At 40.1% G+C, this 19,514-nt stretch overlaps 1 protein-coding gene across 5 annotated transcripts in view; it reads left to right on the top strand.

Annotated features, from left to right (window-relative positions):
* ITPR1 (inositol 1,4,5-trisphosphate receptor type 1) overlaps nt 1-19,514 on the top strand; it is a 384,526-nt gene that overhangs the window by 289,365 nt on the left and 75,647 nt on the right. For all 5 annotated transcript variants that reach the window (XM_072598619.1, XM_072598616.1, XM_072598617.1 and 2 more), the window contains 6 exons: nt 1,983-2,163; nt 5,098-5,354; nt 11,416-11,616; nt 13,762-13,872; nt 16,142-16,237; nt 18,851-18,973. In XM_072598619.1, coding sequence (XP_072454720.1) covers nt 1,983-2,163; nt 5,098-5,354; nt 11,416-11,616; nt 13,762-13,872; nt 16,142-16,237; nt 18,851-18,973 — 969 coding nt within the window. The remainder of the gene's footprint in view (nt 1-1,982; nt 2,164-5,097; nt 5,355-11,415; nt 11,617-13,761; nt 13,873-16,141; nt 16,238-18,850; nt 18,974-19,514) is intronic.

Here is a 19,514-nt window from a genome sequence, read left to right as displayed (position 1 = left end):
AGAAGAAAATATGCTTATAAAAGAGCCCAAAGCAAATACAAATGAAAGTTAGTGTTTTCGCTACTCTCATGATGTAACAGATTTTTACTTGTATGTTTGCAGTACTTTCAGAAGCAAATACAAGTAAATCTCACCTAATGCCATTCATTGGTTCTGCAGAAACATGATATTAGGTGACATATTGCTAAAGGGAACTTTCATTCCACCATTACGAAGCAGCCAATTTGTTTCCAAACAGCCACCAGGTTTCACAGTGTTATGGAGTTAAAATATATTATCTTGGGTACGGAAATGATGGCAGCTGGAGCATCATTGTGCAGGGTTTGCCTGTTTCTAAAAACAAGACTTTGCTGCCAGTTAAATTGTGTACTTGTTCACATATCACCCCTCCCCAAACTTCAAACCCAATTCTGACGTCATCCCTTCTGCAGGGCCTTCCTTCATCGCCCCCAATCTCAGTGAGTTTGTTATCCTTGGAAGTTTTCTAGCATTTAAGTTATATAATCTCTGCCATGCCTGGTGCTTATTATCCTGAGATATACAGGTAGTAGAGTGGATAAAGGGCTAGATTGGATTTCAGAAGACCTGAGTTCAAATCCTGCCTCAGATGCTTAGTAGCTATGTGACTTTGGAAAAGACACTTAACCTTTCTTAGCTTCAATTTTTTCATCTGTAAAATCGAGATAATAGCACCTACCTCCTGGGTTGTTGTGTTTTTTTCTAGGAATAAATGAGATAATGAACTATCATTATTAGCTGTCATCATCCCCTTCATCATTTTTAAGATGTACTTTCTTTTGTTTTAATCATTGAATACCATATTATAAATTCCCAGAGAGTAGGGCCAGCCTTAGCCATATGCATATATCCCTCAGCCCTTCCGAGGAGCTCTTAGATACTTGGGAGATGCTTTTTAAACTTTTGGCTACACTATTTAGAACAAAATATTTCATTTATGTTTTTGTTTCTTATTGGGATTATACATCTCTCCTTCCTCCTGTACACATACACATTATATATACATGTATGAGGTATATATACACATGTATTTGCTAGAATATGTATGACAGAGAAATGGTAACCCCAGGAAGGACATTTCTGGGGAATGAATAAACTCCTATAAATTTGAGAGATGTCCCCAAAGTTACTAAACTCTGTATACCCTTTGACCTAGGAATACCACTACTAGGTATATATCCCTAAAGAAAGCCAAGAAAGTGGGAAAGGACCCATATGTACAGAAATGCCTATGGTAGCTTTTTGTGGTGTGAGAAATAGCTGGAAATTTGGGGCGTACCCATCAATTGGAGAATAACTAAATAAGTTATAGCTTCTATATGTGATAGAATGCTATTGTACTGTAAGAAATTATGAAGGGGATGGTTTCAGAGAAGCCAGGGAAGACTTTTATGAACTAATACAGAATGAAGTGAAAAGAACCACGAAAACAATGCATACAATAACAACAATATTGCTGAGACCAACAGCTTTGAAAGACTTAGGAACTTTGATCAACCCAATGGAACCAACCATAGTACCAGAGGAGTCGTGTTGAAACATTCTGTCCATTTCCAGACAGAGAATTGATGGACTCAGTGCAATTTGAAGCAGATTTTTTATATGACCAATATGGGAATATGTTTTGCTTAATTTTATATATATTTGTAACAAATTTTGTTTTTCTTGCTTTCTCAATGGATGGGAGAGATGGAAGAGAAAAGAATTTGGAATTGAAAATTAAATTAATAATAATACACAAAGTTGAGAGTATTTGCTTCCTTAAAGAATTCCTAAGTCTAGTGTATGTATAATGGATGTTCCAACTTAGGAGTTATTATTGGAGCCATTTCTAAATTTCCAAGAGGTTCTTCCTGATTTAACTGGTGATTACATTTTTCCTTGTTGAAATGATGAAAGGGATGAAATTAACTGATCTGACTGAGAGCACTGCACTAAAAGCCTGTGCTTTCCTTCCCTGGTAGCACTCCTTTTTCTGCCGTTTGACCGAGGATAAAAAGTCAGAAAAATTCTTTAAGGTTTTCTATGACCGGATGAAAGTGGCCCAGCAAGAAATCAAGGCAACAGTCACTGTCAACACCAGTGATTTGGGGAATAAGAAGAAAGATGATGACCCAGACAGAGATGCCCCATCCCGTAAAAGAGGTAAGGCCAAGATGTCTTTGCATGTATGTCTTTTAATTCTGTTGGCTTGGAGCTAAAGTTCCATGTTAGTAAGTTTCTTTATTTTATGAGCTTTCACTGCTTCTAAGATCCGACGTGATCAGACAGGAAAGTTAGGAAAGTGATGTCTTTGTAGTTTGAGTTTTCTAGTGCTCCTTAGTTATTTTGTAGAAACAATTAAGAAAGGAACCTGAGCTAAATCCTGCTGTTTTGAGGAACTTCCCCTCCTTGGATTGAGTAGATTAGAACCATTCATAAAATGTTAAGCTGGGAGGCCAGATTATTTTGATTTTCATCTTTATATCTTGAATAATTAGTACAGTACTTTAAGAGCACATAATAGAGATTTAATATATTTGCTGAATTGATTTATGCTGGAAGGGACCTTTGATTTAGTCCAACAGCCTCCAATTCCAGATGAAAAAATCCTCAAGTCTTACTTACTAGTCAGCCACAGAGCCCAAACTGCTCAAATTCCTTATCGACAGATTTTTTCCCCCTCAGCCACTGTTACTTCCCCCACACAACACTGCTGAAACACTCGTCTTTGCTTCTGTCATACATATTTAAAGAATAGTTTTGAAGAGTCATTTCTTGATCAAAGTTAGGACCTGGCTGGTAGTAACAGGAGATTTGGAGAATTTACCTTTTCTGTATCTTGGCCATCTTTTGATGGAAACAGAGAAGAAATCTATTCTGAAACCTCATTGTAAGCTGCTAAATTTAAGTAAAGGGTTTAGGTTCAGTCCAAGCTAAAGTTATCAGGAAATGTCAGTCCCTTCTCCAGCTCTATGATTCTCTAGGAAGGACACAAACTTGGGTGATTATTAGACTCTTCTTCTGAAGGCACAACTCTAATCATATCAATCTCCAGCTCCAAATTTCCAGGGGCTCCCCATTTCTTTTCTTTAAAAAAATGTATTTATTTATATTTAATTTTCAACATTTACTTCTATAAGATTTTGAGTTCTAAATTTTCTCTCATTCCCACCCCTGCCTCCTCCCCAAGATGGCATGCAGTCTGATATAGGCTGTATATATTTATTCATATTAAACATATTTTCGCATAGAAGAATTAGAACCAATGGGAGAAACCCGAGAAAGAAGAAACAAAAAAAGAGGGACAGCAAATAATCTGCTTCAATCTGCATTCAGATTCCACAGTTCTTTTTTTGGATTTGCATAGTATTTTCCATCATGAGTCTTTTGGAGTTGTCTTAGATCCTTGAATTGCTGAGAAGAGCTAAGGCCATCAAAGTCAGTCATCACACGGTGTTGCTGTTACTGTTTACAATGTTCTGGTTCTGCTCACTTCACTTAGCATCAGTTCATGTAGGTCTTTCTAGGTTTTTCTGAAGTCTGCCAGCTCATCATTTCTTATGGAATAATCGTATTCCATTACATTCATATACTACAACTTGTTCAGTCATTCCCCAGTTGATGGGCATCCCCTCAATTTCCAATTCTGGGTCAACGTGAAAAGAGCTGCTATAATTACTTTTTGTACAAATAGGTCCTTTTTCCTTTTTTTGATCTCTTTGGGATAGAGACCTAGAAGTGGTATTTGCTGGGTCAAAAGCAATGCACATTTTTATAGCCCTTTGGGCATAGTTCCAAATTGCTCTCCAGAATAGTTAGATCAGTTCACAACTCCACCAGCAATGTTTAGTGGTTTTCCACATCTTTTCCAACATTTATCATTTTTATGTTTTGTCATGTTGGGCTCCCCATTTCTTTCCAAAGACATTTTAATGCTAGGAGCTATATTTTAAGAAGCACATTAGCAAATTAGAGCATGTCCTGAAGAGGGCAGCTATGGTGGTGAAAGGCCAAGAGATAATGTCCTAGAAAAAGAATTTAAAGAAACCTGGAGATGATTAGCTTGGAAAAGAGACATGATAACTATCTTCAAGTATTTGAAGGATTCACATGTATAAGGAAGAATTAGACTTATCTTATTTGCCCCAGAAGAAAAAGCTAAGCATCTTGGGTAGAAATTACTGATAGGCAGATTGGCTAGATGGAAATAAACTTCCTAACGATTAAAGCTGTCTAAACCTGAAATGGACTACTTTGGCAACTGATGGGTTTCCAGTCACAAAAGGTTATGAATTGGTTACTGGATGACCACTTATTAAGGAAATGTAGTACTGGAAAATTCCTGTTTAGCTATGACTTGGGCAATAATGACCTCTTGGGTGCTTTCCACCTCTGTGATTGAATGACCTTGACCTGGCATTCAACACTCCCCCTACTCCCCTAGCCAACCTACAGGTTTTCCCCCTTCATGTAGTTTATATTCTAGCCAAGACCCGACCACCCATTGCCCAATTTCGTCTTTCCCTCTTCCATCTCCATTCATTTGTTATCCCTAGAATGAAATTTCCCCTCTAATCTTCACATACATAAATCCTTTTCAGGTATTTCTTCCTCTGAGGACTTTGATGATAAAAACCTCATGATTTTTCAAGCTATACACGACCTCTCTTAGGAGATGTAGTATATAGAATACTGTATTTGGAACCAAGAAGACATGAGTTCAGACCCACCCGTGACTTTCTCATTTGAATATTGGTTTGCTACATTAATTAGAACAAAATTCTCAGCTTATGTTTGTTTTTGTTTCTTATTTGAATTATACTTCTATCCTTTCCAGTTCTCTTCCTCCTCCTCTTCTACACACACACACACACACACACACACGTATGTATGTATGTACGTATGTATGTACGTATGTTTGGGTTCCCCTCCTGGATCATCAATTTCTTAAGAAGAGAAACTCCCTTGTTTCATCTTCGCTTCCTTAGCATCTAGTCTAGGGCCCAACATATAGTCAATGCTCAATAAATGTTAAGTTTAGAACCCAGAAGTTCCTCTTTTAAGATCATATCATTTGTCATTTAAAATGTGTTCTAGCAAAAGAGCCTTCAACCCAGATAACAGAAGAGGTCCGAGACCAGTTATTGGAGGCCTCTGCTGCCACCAGGAAAGCTTTCACTACCTACAGGAGAGAGGCTGATCCTGAAGACCATTTCCCATCTGGAGAAGGTGGAACCCAGGCAACACCCGACAAGCCCAAAGATGACTTGGAGATGAGTGCCGTGATCACAATCATGCAGCCCATTCTCCGTTTCTTACAGCTCCTCTGTGAAAATCACAACCGGGACCTTCAGGTAGGAGGGCAGTGAGTAACTGATGACACTGGTATTCCTGATCTGGACTTTTTCTCTAAAACTCTTAGGACTCATTTTGGTTCTTCTTGGTTCAGCCATTGGTGTCACTTTTGCCAAGAAGCTAGGGACATGAGCAGCTCTCTAAAGTGAAGGCTTCAGGCCTTGTTAGGTAGGCTTAACGTGTGTGTGTGTGTGTGTGTGTGTGCTTGTGTGCCTGTGTGGTGTGTGTATGTGTGTGTGTAGTGTGTGTGGTGTGTATGTATGCATGTGCATGTGTGCGTGTGCATGAAATGTGTGTGAAGTATGTGTGTGCGTGTGTGTGTGAAGTGTGTGTACGTGTGTGTGTGCGTGCGTGTGTGTGTGTGTGTGTGTGTGAATCATTCCTTAAGAGAGAAGCAGCCTGACCAGTGGGATTCCCTCATAGCCCCTTTCTCTAATACCTAAAAGAATCCTTTTAGAATCTTTGCATTAATGATTTTCTCTCGTATGTGCTGTCCTTGGTGGCACAGTGAGTAGAAGGCTGGGCTTGGAGTCAGGAAGACATGATACTTATGAGCTATGAAACCCTGGACAAGTTAGCTAACTTCTTTCAACCTCAGTTTTTTCATCTGTAGAGTAGGGATAATAATAGCGCCTACCTTACAGAGTTGTCAGGACGGATGAGATACTATCTGCGCATCACTTAGCAAACCTTACAGTGCTATATTATCTATTGTTCTGTGGCTGTTTTTGACGTGATTGTAATGGCCCATGAACTGCTTCTAGCTAATCTGCACACTCTATTACAACATTGGGATGATGGTGGGAAAGAAGCCATCATCCCACTTGTAACTTGTTCACTTGTGAGCCAGTCGATGAAATCTTGCTTGAATGACATGGAATTGACAGAAGATTGCCGCTGGGAGGAGGCTGCATTCAGCAGTTGGTACCATACCTGGTACATAGAAGACATTTAAGAAATGATTACTGATTGATTGTTTGAAATCAGATTTGTAAATTAGAAAGACCACTTTGGAATTTTGACATTTGTGCCAGTGGCAGTTACTTAAAAAGTCTTTTTTAAAAAGCACCTAAAAGACTTCTTTTTTCTGGTCAGTAACATAACTGTAGCCTCCATGTGGGTTGGCTTTGGGGCACAGCAGAATGACGTGGGGTTTTTTTTTTCATTTTGAGAGGTGTGGCCTGTGATTGGTTAGGATAGTTGGTTATAGGACAGTGTTAATACCATTGGTCACAAGGGAAATGGTGCAAAGGAAGGATGGTGGATGCAAATACACCTCTGCCCCTCTACTGGGAAACCAGAGCGAGCACTCTTGATTATTAATCACTTGGTTCCATCTTCATGGAGTGATGGGATTCATTATTTTAATGGCTGATTGGAACTGAGTTCGCTCTAAGCAGTAAACAGGTACTTAGCTGCCTTGTTCAAGGTCTCCCATTTGTACCCTGACCTCAGGTTCCCCAGAGCAATAATACTGAAATGATGACAGCCCCATTCTCAGCTGATGACCAAAGCCTTTCTGTAGTTCCTGTGGTTTACTTTTTCTGTGAAAGCCTGAAAGGCTAAAATCAGTAGCACATTTAATTGTGGTTCCTTCTTGACGTCCCTCTCATTGATTTGCCCTGTCGTTTTCTCATTCCTTGTTTCTTCTCTTCCTCCCACCTTCCTCCAAATGTCAGCCTAGCCATATCTAAAAGAAGAAGTTTTAAGTTCAATAAGGCATTTTTGGCCAACTTGACTATTATGTCAGTCTTTATAGTCAAATTTCCCTTACAGTAAATTTACCTCTTAGGTGAAATTGTCTTATGTTGGGTACTTCTGTAACTAACCTGTTTTGCGTGAGCTCTGTGGAGGAACCACTGAATTCTAAATTTCTGTCTATGATTGATATTCATCTTATAAGGTTCCACTGCAGCTCAATCAAAGAGTCCATGTATCTTAGAGTTAGGAAGTACGTTCAGACCATTCTCCCACTAAATACAAGAATCCCTTCCTCTGTCCCCAGCAGATGGTCATCAGCCTCGCCCTGAATTGCATGAATGATGTGGAACTCATTACTAACAAAGCAATCAGTCAACAAGCCTTAATTAAGTGTTTACTATGGGCCAGACATTACACCAAATCCTGGGGATACAAAGGAAAATAAAAAGCAATCACTGACCTCAGGGAGTTTCCATTTTGATGGAGGAGACTGGTATATAAATAGCTACATACCAGATACATACAGCCTCGATGGAAGGCAACCTTAGAAGGAAGGGGACTCGTAGCTGGGGGATCAGGAAGACCTTCTACAGAAGGTGGTATTAACAGTTCTAGTTAGAAAAAAAATTTTTGTTGTGGTATAATAAAAGATTTATTTGCAGTTTGGAACCTAAGCTCTCTTTGTCTAGATGTCATCCTCATTTATGTGTGTAACTAAGCAGGGGCAGAAAATGTGCTTATCTACCACCTGAGCCTGTTTGAATTGCTTAAACATTGGCACAGGGCTCTCAAGTGAATGAATCTGAAGTCTTGAATTGAGAAGGCATCCCCAAAAAGCTTACTTTTCAAGGTCTGAATGAGGTTTGTATCTTCCATAGAATTTTGAGGAGCCTTCATATTTAGGGTTCAAATGGTGTATACAAGTTATTCTTTGAAGGGGTATACAGCATGTACCATTATATGCATCTCCTTCCCAACTCAGTTTGTTTTTTCCCCTAAGAACTTAATTTTTTTTAACGTGAGATTATATTTGTTGATCAAAAAAACTCTTCTACCCTTTGATCTGTCTTGGGAATTCCTGACTACAAGTTTGGTTGTTGGGTTAGAGTTTGTTAGAAAGAGATATTCTGGGAGATGTAACTTACCATGAGAAATAAAATGTGTCACAATATCTCAAAATTGAATGGATCCTCAGAGAATAAATAACTTCTCCCTACATACATGTGGGCAGATAGCGGTCTAGCCTTTGCCTGAAGGTTTCCAGCATGGAATGCGGCAACCCACTTCACTTCGGGATAGCTCATTAGGAAATTACCAGTTAGCTTAGGAAAACAGTGGTATCTTTGAAATAGTTTTCCCCTGTCACTTTAATTAGGCTAATTCTCAATTTTTTTTCTGTAATGAATATTCTTCTTAGATATGGATCAGTCAAAATGAAAAATTCTGACTTTGCCAAACTGTTAATACTTTTGTCACCTTTGACCTGAAATATTCAGGAATTCCTTGGGAAGGACTTTTATTTAACTGCATTACTTGGTATATTTTTCACTTCTTTTGAGTCTTCATCTGTGAAGTCAGTTTCCCCTTTCCCTCCTCTAGGTTAATAATTATACCTGATGGATTGTTTTTCATTGAAGTTAACCAATGTATGCCTATGGCCTATGACAAATCTTAGGGAAGTATAAGCAAAAGTGCTATCAGAGGTTCAGTAGGCAGAGCCTGTGCTTATTAACTTGAGACTAAGAAAAGAAGGCCAAAAAGTGAGAGGGAAGTGGAAGCCTCAGTTTAGCAGGAAAGATGGAAGTTAGACACTGGGAAACACAATTAAACTCTAAGGTGGTATAGATAACCTCTCACTTCCTAGTGTTGATTAAGGGATATTCCAAAACTACCCAAGGTGACTTCCCAGAGTCCTTAACAGCCTTGAGATTCCAGGAACTTTGAATAGTGCTTCTTTTGGACCAGGAATCTCCCTCCTTACCATGAACGTCTCTTATATTCAGTTAATACTTGTGAAAATCATCTAACATACGTCAATGCAGGGAAACTGATCTGCAAGCAAAGACTCCTCCTCAGTGGTGATTTTCTTCAAGTTGAAATTTAATAAGAGGCAGCATCTCTTTCTCTGTACACAAAGGAAAAAAGTAGCCACTTGAGGTAATCAGTTAGCCATGCAAGGCACTTGGGGATTTGAAAAGGGATTCAGAGTGTTATAGAAACCCAGTTTTGGTTTCTTTTATATGAGTTTGTTTTGTTGTGGTTGGTTCAGCAGTCAAGTGCTAGGAATCTCTTTAGAAGGAGCCAAATGACACAAGCTTTGGAAGTATAGGAGCAAATAGTCTTTAGAATTCATTCTATGGGGATTGCAGTTATAAATTGAGTTTCTGTCATTTTCATAATTTTTCATAACAATAAAATTATTTGTTTCCCTTGTAAAATCAGACTTTGACTAATATTACTGATTTTGCATTCTTTCAAATGACTTATTGACAGCCATGCTTCCAGAAAGTAGCAATTTTGTAGCTAGCAGTAAAATCTATCAAGATACCATATGGTTCATAGAGTACTGAGCTTGTAATCAGGAAACCCTAGGTTCAAATCCTCCTTCTGACATGTGTCAGTGAGGGGAAAAAAGTCACTTGACCTTTGTATACTCCAAGCCTTTCAAGTCCTAGATGGATGGTGATATGCATTGGTAAAGGGAATTGTTATATTAGCATTTCCCACAAAGTAATGAAATCACAGTTCCATTAAACTCCTGTGGCATTTACAGGTTTCCTCCCAGTCTGCCTTTCCAGCCTGCTTACATATTACTTCCCTTCATGTATACACAGCTCTCTCTGTCCTTGCCTTTCCACCCACCGTCTCCTATCCCTGAAGTGTAATTCCTCTCACCCCCACCTCTAAGAATCTTTCATCTCCTTCCAGATTTGGCTCAAGCTACATGGAACCTTTCCTGAAGCCTTTCCTCCAGATTTCCCTTGTATTTATTATGTTTATATTTTGTATAGAACTTTATGAGAGGCATCGTGACTGAGTCGAGAGAACGTTGACCATGAAGCCAGGAACTTAGGCTTCAACCCTCCCTCTGACACATATTGGCTCTGTGACCCTCTCGAGTCCTTTGGAGAACTCTTCCAGGGACCTTTCTCCAACTGTAGAGAGAGGTTTCTTATTCATGATTTCTCATAAAGTCTCCCCTAATAAAATATAATCTCCTTGAGAGCAGGGATTCTTTCATTTCTGTCTTTATGTACCAATTCCTGGCACAAAGGAAGGCAGTGTTTAATTTTGTTTCTGATTGATTTGCTCAGTCATGTATAAAAGCTGAAGCACAAGGGATTGGGGAAATAATGTGCTTAATGTGAAGCGCAGAACATTGCAGTGGGTTACCCAGGAAGGGCATTCTCTTCTTTCTTCTATGATTAAATATGATCTCTCCATCAGTAGTATCTTATTATAGAGCAGGGTTCTTAACCCAGGATCCAAGGACCCCCAAAGGATCCATATATAGGTTTCAGGAGACTTAGGGAGGAAAAAAGAATCACATTACTATTTCACTGTAATTGGTTTCCTTTGTAAGCTTTTATACTTAAAAACAACAACAACAACAACAGTATTTTGAGAAGGGATTCACAGTCTGCCAGCAGACCCCTCACATGGAGATCCTTGCCTCCCATGTAGCCACAGCCTAGGAAATTTGCCCCAATTCAACACTTTCTGACCTCCCATGAGCAGGAGAAGATGGAGCCAGATTCCTGGGCTTTTTCTGTAAGTGTGGGGTAGCACTGAGCCTGGGCTGCTTCCCTAGAAGGGGAGTGGACCTTAATAGTCACTTAGCAGCTAAGCTTATATCATCACTTGGCTCATCAAATCCACCTCCCTCTGAGCTTGATCAGTAGATCCTCTGTGTGTGTGTGTGTGTGTGTGTGTGTGTGTGTGTGTGTGTGTGTGTGCGCGTGCGTGCACGCGCGCAAGCGTGTGTGTTTGTGTCGGTGCAGAAGCAAGAGGGTAAGAAGTGGGCTGGGAAATGAGATAATGCAAGGAGGCGGTAGGGGTGTGAAGTGAATGCTCCCAGAGAGGTTACTCTCCCCCTCATCTGAGAGAACAGTGTCTCTTCTGAAAGCTATTCATATTACATAACAGCCACTACCCGTAATAGGCCACTTATTGGAGGCCTCTGTTTAGCGCCATGCTGAGTCATTGTTCAGAATGGTTGATTGTCCCAACTAGAATACCACCATATCAGAGAGCCTAATGAGATGGCACCATAATAACTTTTTAATACCCTGTCTCCACTTTCTTCTCCCCCTCCTTTGCCCCACCTCTCTCTATTCCACTGAAAACATCCAATTCCAGAACTTCCTTCGTTGTCAAAACAATAAGACCAACTACAACTTGGTGTGTGAGACGCTGCAGTTTCTGGATTGCATTTGTGGGAGCACAACTGGAGGACTTGGACTTCTTGGTCTGTATATAAATGAGAAGAATGTCGCACTCATCAACCAGACCCTGGAAAGTCTGACTGAATACTGTCAGGGACCTTGCCATGAAAACCAGGTAATCTAGTGTTTGTCCTCAGAAGAAAAATGAGGCCATCTTGAATCAGGAATGGCAGCATTAATACTGAGTCAGACGTTGCTCCAGAGGCCAAGCAAGAACTCCAACAGGCATCTCTCTTTTGGCTTGAGGAGTAACCTGCCTTTTTCCAGGAATTGAGAAATATTATCAGTGACCTATTGCTCCTGGAAATTTTGACAGCCTGAGGCTGTGGAAACTTACTCAGTGTACTTGGTAAAAATTTTCCTACTCTTTGCTAGTATAAGGACCCTTTACCTAAGTGTAAGTAAAAATAAGTGCTATTCAAATCAGAACAACTTACAATGTACCAGTGATCTCAAAGTAACTGTGCTGGGCCTAGTCCTATGATTGGTGGTATTGCTATCAGAAGGTGGCCTCTCCCCAAAGATGCTGCAGATCCCATAGAAGAGTTAGGAGGTGCTTATAAACCCATGAAATAGAATGAGTTCAGAAGCAGCTGGGTGGCACAGTGGATAAAGCGTCTACCTGAAATCAGGAAGAACCGTGTTCAAGTGTGGGGGACCCTGAGCAAATCACTTAACCACTGCCTCAGTTTCCTCATCTATAAAATGAGGATCATAACAGCACCTGTCTCCCAGTGTTGTAAGAATCAACAGAGATAATGATTACAAAACATTTAACACAGTCCCTTAACACAGTTGTTCTTATTACTTCTGGTCATCTGTGAAGTTGTATGGTATAAACTAAAGTACTATCAAAATTCTGAAAAGGATAAGATTACTGCAGTTTGAAATGAACTGAGGCAGAGATCATGGCAGAATTCTGTATCAAGATGGAATTTAGGTTAGGATCCTTGATCATTTTTCCCAGTATGCTCTTTTCCTGGTAGTAACTCACTGTGTTATGCACCATTTAAGACTTAGGAATCTGTATGATTCTGCCCTGTGCTGAGTATTCAGGTCTCTTTGAGAGACTAACAAGATTCTAGCCACAATAGCCGTATTACCGTCACAAAGGAAAGAGGAAAAAGTTTTTATAAAGAATTCTACTCAGTGGCCAAACGAAAACTCAATCGAAAATCTGGACATGGAATGGAGTAGGGAGTTGAATTCCATGGAGTTACATGGGTGGAAACACTCAAAGGCCAAACCACTCATTGCTATGTTTGAGAGTATATTTTATTAAATGTGAAAATGAAGGGAAAAGTTTAAAAAGGGTTTCCATTCCTGAGTACTTTTTGAGACATACTTAAAATGAACATGCAGTAAAACAGAGTGGTATAGGTTTGGGATCAGGAAGGAGATGTGTCTACTACCAAGGGAATTTTACTGTCATTTCAGAATTACATTTCTACAGCACAGAACAGAGCAAAAGCCTACCTAAGGGGATGAAAGCAGTCTTTTGGTAGCAGATTATTAATCATGTTATATTGTCATTGGAAAGCAGGCTTATGTTTATGTTTGGTACCTCCTTCAGACTCTAAGAGAAACTAGGCTGCCTCAGTCAGACTGAGACCTGTTAAAGACCTTAGCTTGAAAAGGTCAAGATCCCCCACTGCATCCTGGGCCATCTCCAATTCTGATCCATATCTGACCACTGGACCCAGATGGCTCTAGAGAAACGAGGCTGGTATCTCTGCACAGCCCTGCCTCACTTAAATCTAATTCACTTGCTTGTCATGGCATCACCTCCCTGATGTCATGGTCCTCTTCAAGAATGAATGACAAACAGCAAGAGAAACTATCATATATGAAAAGCGAGTTCTCATGAGAGATTAAAGCATACTTTGGGGGTGAGGTGTAGAAGAAAGAGAAGGACCAATAATCCAGTTTCAGTAACAAAGAATATTTTCTGAACTGTTGAAGTTGGACATGACCATTCTATCGTTACAGCACTAAGGGACTTTCCTGAGACTCCTTTGTACATCATTTAACTGTTTACTGTTAATTCTGAAACTAGAGATTTTCATCTGTCTTATTTTTTTTTTACCACTTTCTCACGGAAAATTTGCAACTCTCCCCCCAGAAACATTATTGGCGGAGGGGGAATGATGACTGTCCATTTTGGTTAGGGGTGGTAATAAACATTGTGTCAAAATAGCAGTTAAGTTTGTTGACTTTTTTATATTCGATTTATAATCTTTTTGTGTGCTTGTGTTCTCAGAACTGCATAGCTACTCATGAATCCAATGGCATTGATATAATCACAGCTTTAATCCTGAATGACATCAACCCTTTGGGAAAGAAGAGGATGGATCTTGTATTGGAGCTGAAGGCAAGTTATAATTGCACAGTTAAAGAGAGAGGGCTGGGAAGATGCTGTGTTCTGCCTCAACTAAGGAAGTCATCTCCCATGAAAACAAATGGATGAATTAAATTAGAGACCAAAATGGGAGTTCTCAGTAAAATGCAACATTTCCATCCCTCTCTTCTGCATAAAGATCTTCTTCCTGGACCCCTTGCTTAGTGCCATGATGTGGCCTCACCGTGTAAAGCAGAACACCCATTTTACATGTCATTCCAGAACCAAAAACATTGCTTCTGAGAGCATCAATCTAAAACAATGGAAATTCCATTCTTGTGATGGTATCTGATATTTTTCCCCTTGCTTGGTCAGTGGAGGGGTAATCTACATCAGGCTATTGGGGGATGGGGAGGAGGCAGGTTCTTCAGGTTAGCAAAGACATGCTCTGAATCATCTGGATTTTTTTTTTTTTTTTAACACTTTACAGAAACCTGAGCACACAGTGGGTGTTTAGTAAATGTTGTCTTAAATCATGGCAGTCATAGCACAATAACCAGGAATGTGCCTTTGGGTCTGTGAAGCAACTTCACTAGAGTTGCCACAAATGGCTTTCACTAATGGCAGATCTTAGACTATAAGCAACATTTTGGTCACCTAATATAGCAAAGTGATCCCAGTGAGCTGAGGGCATGCCTCTAGAGGGTTGGCATTAACACCTCACCTCTTAGGTATCTAAGAAAGGAGCAGTGGACTCTATATTATACTGAGTAGCTCGTCAGACTTTCTGAGGAAAGGGGAAGTGTTCCAGCGATGTCTTTGTGTCTCTAAGAACCGAACCTGCAAATCAACTTGATGTTTATAATGGACGTTTTTTTTTTTAATCTTAGGGATTAAAAAAAAATCCTCCTTGGGCACATTTCCTATTTAATTCTTGTCCATATGCAGGGCATGTTGTAATTTGTTCCTGTTTTCCCCTCATTGGTTCCCAGGACTTTTTAATTATCTTGAGCAGCTCTGAAACTCATGTGAAACACACAGCAGAGAAACGGGCCTGCCTGTCTCGTAGACATATGTCACAGGAAAGACAGGTCATTAGTAAAGGGTTTGACACTGAGATAACTCCTTAGGAGTGGTAAGGTCCTGCCTGTTTCTCCTTCAGTGTTTAAAAAAGAATAATTGGAAGAAGTAGTTGACAATTTTTAAAATATAATTTTAGAATGACTTTTCTTTTTGCTTTTTGGTCTTCCTAATTAGACAAATTGTATTAAAAAAAATGAGCCTGAATTAAGCAGCAGGTTATTACTCTTCAGCTTCCAGTTTGCCATTTATCAGCAGTGTGAACTGCTAGTAGTTAAAATTAATTGAGGATTCAAAGCACCACCAGCCAGGTTTCAGTGGGTTTTGCTTATAACAAAGTAAATTTACTTATTAAAGAACACTGGGGACATTCTCCCCCCCCTTCCCCCCCCCCCCCGCCCCAAAAGAGAAAAGTCACATTTGTCAAGATAGCAGATTGGTTTAACTTGAATGACTTTTTGCTGAACTAGAACAGCTTTTGGTCCTGTATTCTAAGAGGCTAAAACCAGTTATGAAAATTAGTGCAGGACCAGGCTCTGAAATTAGGCCAAGGCATAAGAAATCTAGTATGTGGGCAAATAATGGTTTTAAAGCCACTGGAAAACTTGATTCAGCTGCTGCTCCTTTCCCCTGCTGATACTGACTGTAGGATGATCATCAGAATATTAGTGATTATTAACAAATGAGAATGATAGCTATTTACATAGGGCTTGAAGCACTGTCAAATTTGAGCCCTCTGGGAATGCTGTGGGATGGATGGTGCTGCAGGCATGGCGGTCCGGGAAGAGTTAATGACAACGCTTTAAGGAAGTGAATAATGTTTGTGGACTATCTTGAGAGCGCTCCCACAGGAAAGGGTATGCTGGAGTTCTCCATACGTGGTGTGCCCCAGTGTGTGGTAGCAGGGATATGTAATCTTCACATCCACTTTTAAAATTATCTTCTTAGATGGAACTCTTACATCAGGGTAGTGAGAAATGAGGCCCCAAAGTTCTGACCTGTATGTGCTCTCCTTGTGTTCCTGTGAACTAGAAGTCATGTGAACCTGGGGGAATAGCATCTTTACCCAGAGGTCAACCCTGTAGTAGAAAGTTCAGCCCATGGCATCATCTCAGGGGAGTGATAAAAAAAGTGTCATGCCTGTCCATTTACCTGGGATGCAAATCCAAGGGTGGCCTTTTCTGCTGCCATTGACCTATTTTCTTTCTTTTTCTTCAACTAGAACAATGCATCTAAACTGCTCCTGGCCATCATGGAAAGCAGGCACGACAGTGAAAATGCTGAAAGGATATTGTACAACATGAGACCAAAGGAACTGGTAAGCGTTGCTCATGTTATTCTTGAGCTACACATACTACCTATTGACTTCACTCATCCTTTAAACCCCTGGTGGTGGTCTACTCACTGTCACCTCAACGTGCTTTGCATTTCCCCATCTCTGCACCTTTGCTCATTTCCCTGTCTGCTGAGAGCCTTATTCCAGTGTTTGGATTGAGCTGAAATCTCATCCATAGGCACTGCCTCCAATGATGCAGATGGCAACCTGTTCATGCTGGCCTGTCCTGTGTGTCCATGGAAGTGTTTTTCTGGTGGACCACCCAGTATGCTGAGGGACTTTCTCTAGGATTCATAACATTGCATGGATACCAGTAGCACCTACTCCCAGTTCATCAATTGTTCTTAGCACCCATCTTTTCATGATCATACATTTCTCTGCTGATATCCTTACGCTCTCCTGTCTGGAGAAGCTTGTTCCCCAGAACAGCTTGTTCATGCCCATTCAGGCTTCTTAATGTCCCTTTGGATAATCTTTACCTTGAAAGGTCCTACACATCATTTAAGATCCAATTCCAATCTCCCCTTCTCCATGAAGCCTTCTGTGATTCCCCTCATCCCCAAACCAGACATGACCCTTCCTTTGAGGTCTCATAGCACTTTCTTCCTCTCTCAAACATTCATCATAGTTCCATTTGGCATGATATCTATTTGTGTATGTGTCTCATCTTCCCTTCTAATTGCAAATTCTGTCTCATCAGTCTTTGTATCTACTATAGCACAGTGCTTTGTACATCCTAGGCACTTAGTAAGTGTTGAATTTGAATTTGATTAAGGAAAGATACCATTAAGAGGTTAAGTGGAAATATCCAAATCCTTGGACTTTCAGGGAAGCCATCAGAATCATACACAAAAAATAAATGAGGAAATATTTTAGTCCACTGTCTTGGGCAAAGAATATAAACTCTCTCATTGTAGTGATGGCAGTCTGCCACCTCTCTTTAGGTCCTCTTCAGGAAGTCCTACTCTAAAAGCATTTTCTTTATAATTCCCTATTTCCTTAGCTAGGCCTGTGACTACATGTAGTCGTATCCTTGCACAGTGCTGAAAATTCCAGCCTCCTGATACCAGACTGTTTATATAATTGGAGGTGATCTCCATCAGTTCTCTGGTGCCAGTAATAAGTTATCTTTAATATAGAGAGAACGTGGTTCACAGGTATATTTTGAGGAGTGATGCAAACTACTTGCTATGATTTCTAAGGAGAAAAAAGGTCTCACCCAGATTTGGAGTTAATGTAGGAAACTGTAAGGCTAGCAACAGAGAGAACAGTGGATTGAGTTGAGGACAGAATTTTGATTTGGATCTTCACTGACCTGCACATGCCTTCTGCCACCCCAACCCTGCCCTAATCTCTTAATAAACTACAAACGGAAACTAAGATAATAGGTTCAGAGATGAAAGATACCTCCGAGGTGTCCTCTAGGCCAGCCTGCTCATTTAATTACAAAGAAACTAAGGCCACAGAGGAGTGAAGGACATGTCCAAGATTACATAGGTAGTAAGTAGCAGAGTCAGGATATAAACTCAAGTCGTCTGCGTCTACATTGATAAGACACCAATGACAACATCCCCGAACTTTATTCTTCATGCTTACCAAACCGTATCTTGGAAAGTGTGGCTCAGTTTTTTTAGTTATATCCCACCACTGTCCATATCACTCCCAGCTCTCTAAGGTCAGAGTGTAATGTCATAAACCCTCTGAAGGAAGTGCTCTTGAGATTTATATAAATGCTATTATCATGGCAAGATGGAGGGGATGGGGCAAGGCACAGAGCACAAGATTTGTCATCTTAAGAAGAGGAGCCTGCCCCACCCCTGCCTCCCATTGGGCCAAAAGAACATCCATATGAACTTCTAGCAGTTGTCGCCCAATTTGTTATATCATGAAAGGAAAATGCCGTAGTGGAAAGTATGGTATGTGAGCCCCTGGTTGCCAGTTGCCCCCTTGTGGTTGGAGAGTGCCAGTCCCTAGAATATAGTAGATAAGGAATATCTGGCCCTTGTATTAAACTCTCAGTTATCTAGAACTCAGGTAACCAGACGACTCAAGTATTTATAACCCTTGGGGGTATGTTCTCCTAACTACAACTGAAAAACAGAGTTAACTAATAAACAAGTTGATAATGTGAATTTATTTTTAAAAAATTGGTTCCCAGGCTGTGTCCTGAGACCAGTAGAAATTCAGCCCATTCTCCATGCTCTATATCCAGTCTTCTGTGTTTGGGTAGAGAAATTATTTTCTTACAGTGGTGACACCAGGGCACTTCTGTCTTCTGAATCATTAAAGATTAATAATTCAGCATAGTTTTTGTTTTAGTTGTGTTGTGTTCCAGTTATTTGAACATGAAGACTACACCTGTGACATATTCATTTAACCAAAACATCTATTTTTTAACATGCTGGAGAAAATGGACATTTACTTTATTTTCCCCTAGAACATCTGAAAATGGAGCTATTTGATTGACAATGTTTGTTGAATTGAATTGACTAAAATACGGACCGTAGCAAAAGGTCTACTTACCATTATAGTCAATGTGAGGTAGGTCCACATTTCCTCTAAGCAGAAATTTGATTTCTTTGCCCTGACCTGTAGGTGGAAGTCATTAAGAAAGCATACATGCAAGGTGAAGTGGAATTTGAAGATGGAGAAAATGGTGAGGATGTTGCTGCATCTCCCAGGAACGTGGGCCACAACATCTACATTTTAGCCCATCAGGTAGGATGGATCATGTGCATTTCTTGTTTGCAAGGGCAACTCTCCATTAAAATGGCTGTGAAGAGGCCCTGTTTTGCTTCACTGTATTGCTGGGAGCCTGTCCTTTGAATCCATTTTAGCAAGTTGCAAGTTGACTAAACTTGCTGACTTCTGAGATTTAGAATTCTCCTTCCCCTTTTCAACTGTAGTATGGCATCCCCTTCTTAAAGACATTTAACACCAAGAGGCCTCCTTTTCCCCTTTATTCTCAGTGATCTTTTAGCTTGAGAGTTGAAAGGTTTTATAAAAGTACTGAAGTGATCATTTCTTAATTATCTAAAGAAATAAACTCTAATTGTTTGTCTTTGGAGCTCCTTGGCCTTCAGACTTTTGACTCTGCAGAGGTTTTAGTAGTATATAGTACTCTATGCCTCAGCAACAAGGAGGTCAATTTCCCAGCTGTGCTCCCAGGTTTGTTTTGATTTTAAGACAGCCTTCCCAAGTGTTGGCATATCTGTGTTTTGTTCTGAAGCACTTTCTCCATCTCTGGTGAGCATCACCC

Source organism: Notamacropus eugenii, chromosome 3, assembly GCF_028372415.1.
Source record: "Notamacropus eugenii isolate mMacEug1 chromosome 3, mMacEug1.pri_v2, whole genome shotgun sequence".
Classification (NCBI taxonomy): domain Eukaryota; kingdom Metazoa; phylum Chordata; class Mammalia; order Diprotodontia; family Macropodidae; genus Notamacropus; species Notamacropus eugenii.
This window is presented reverse-complemented; position numbering and strand designations above follow the sequence as displayed.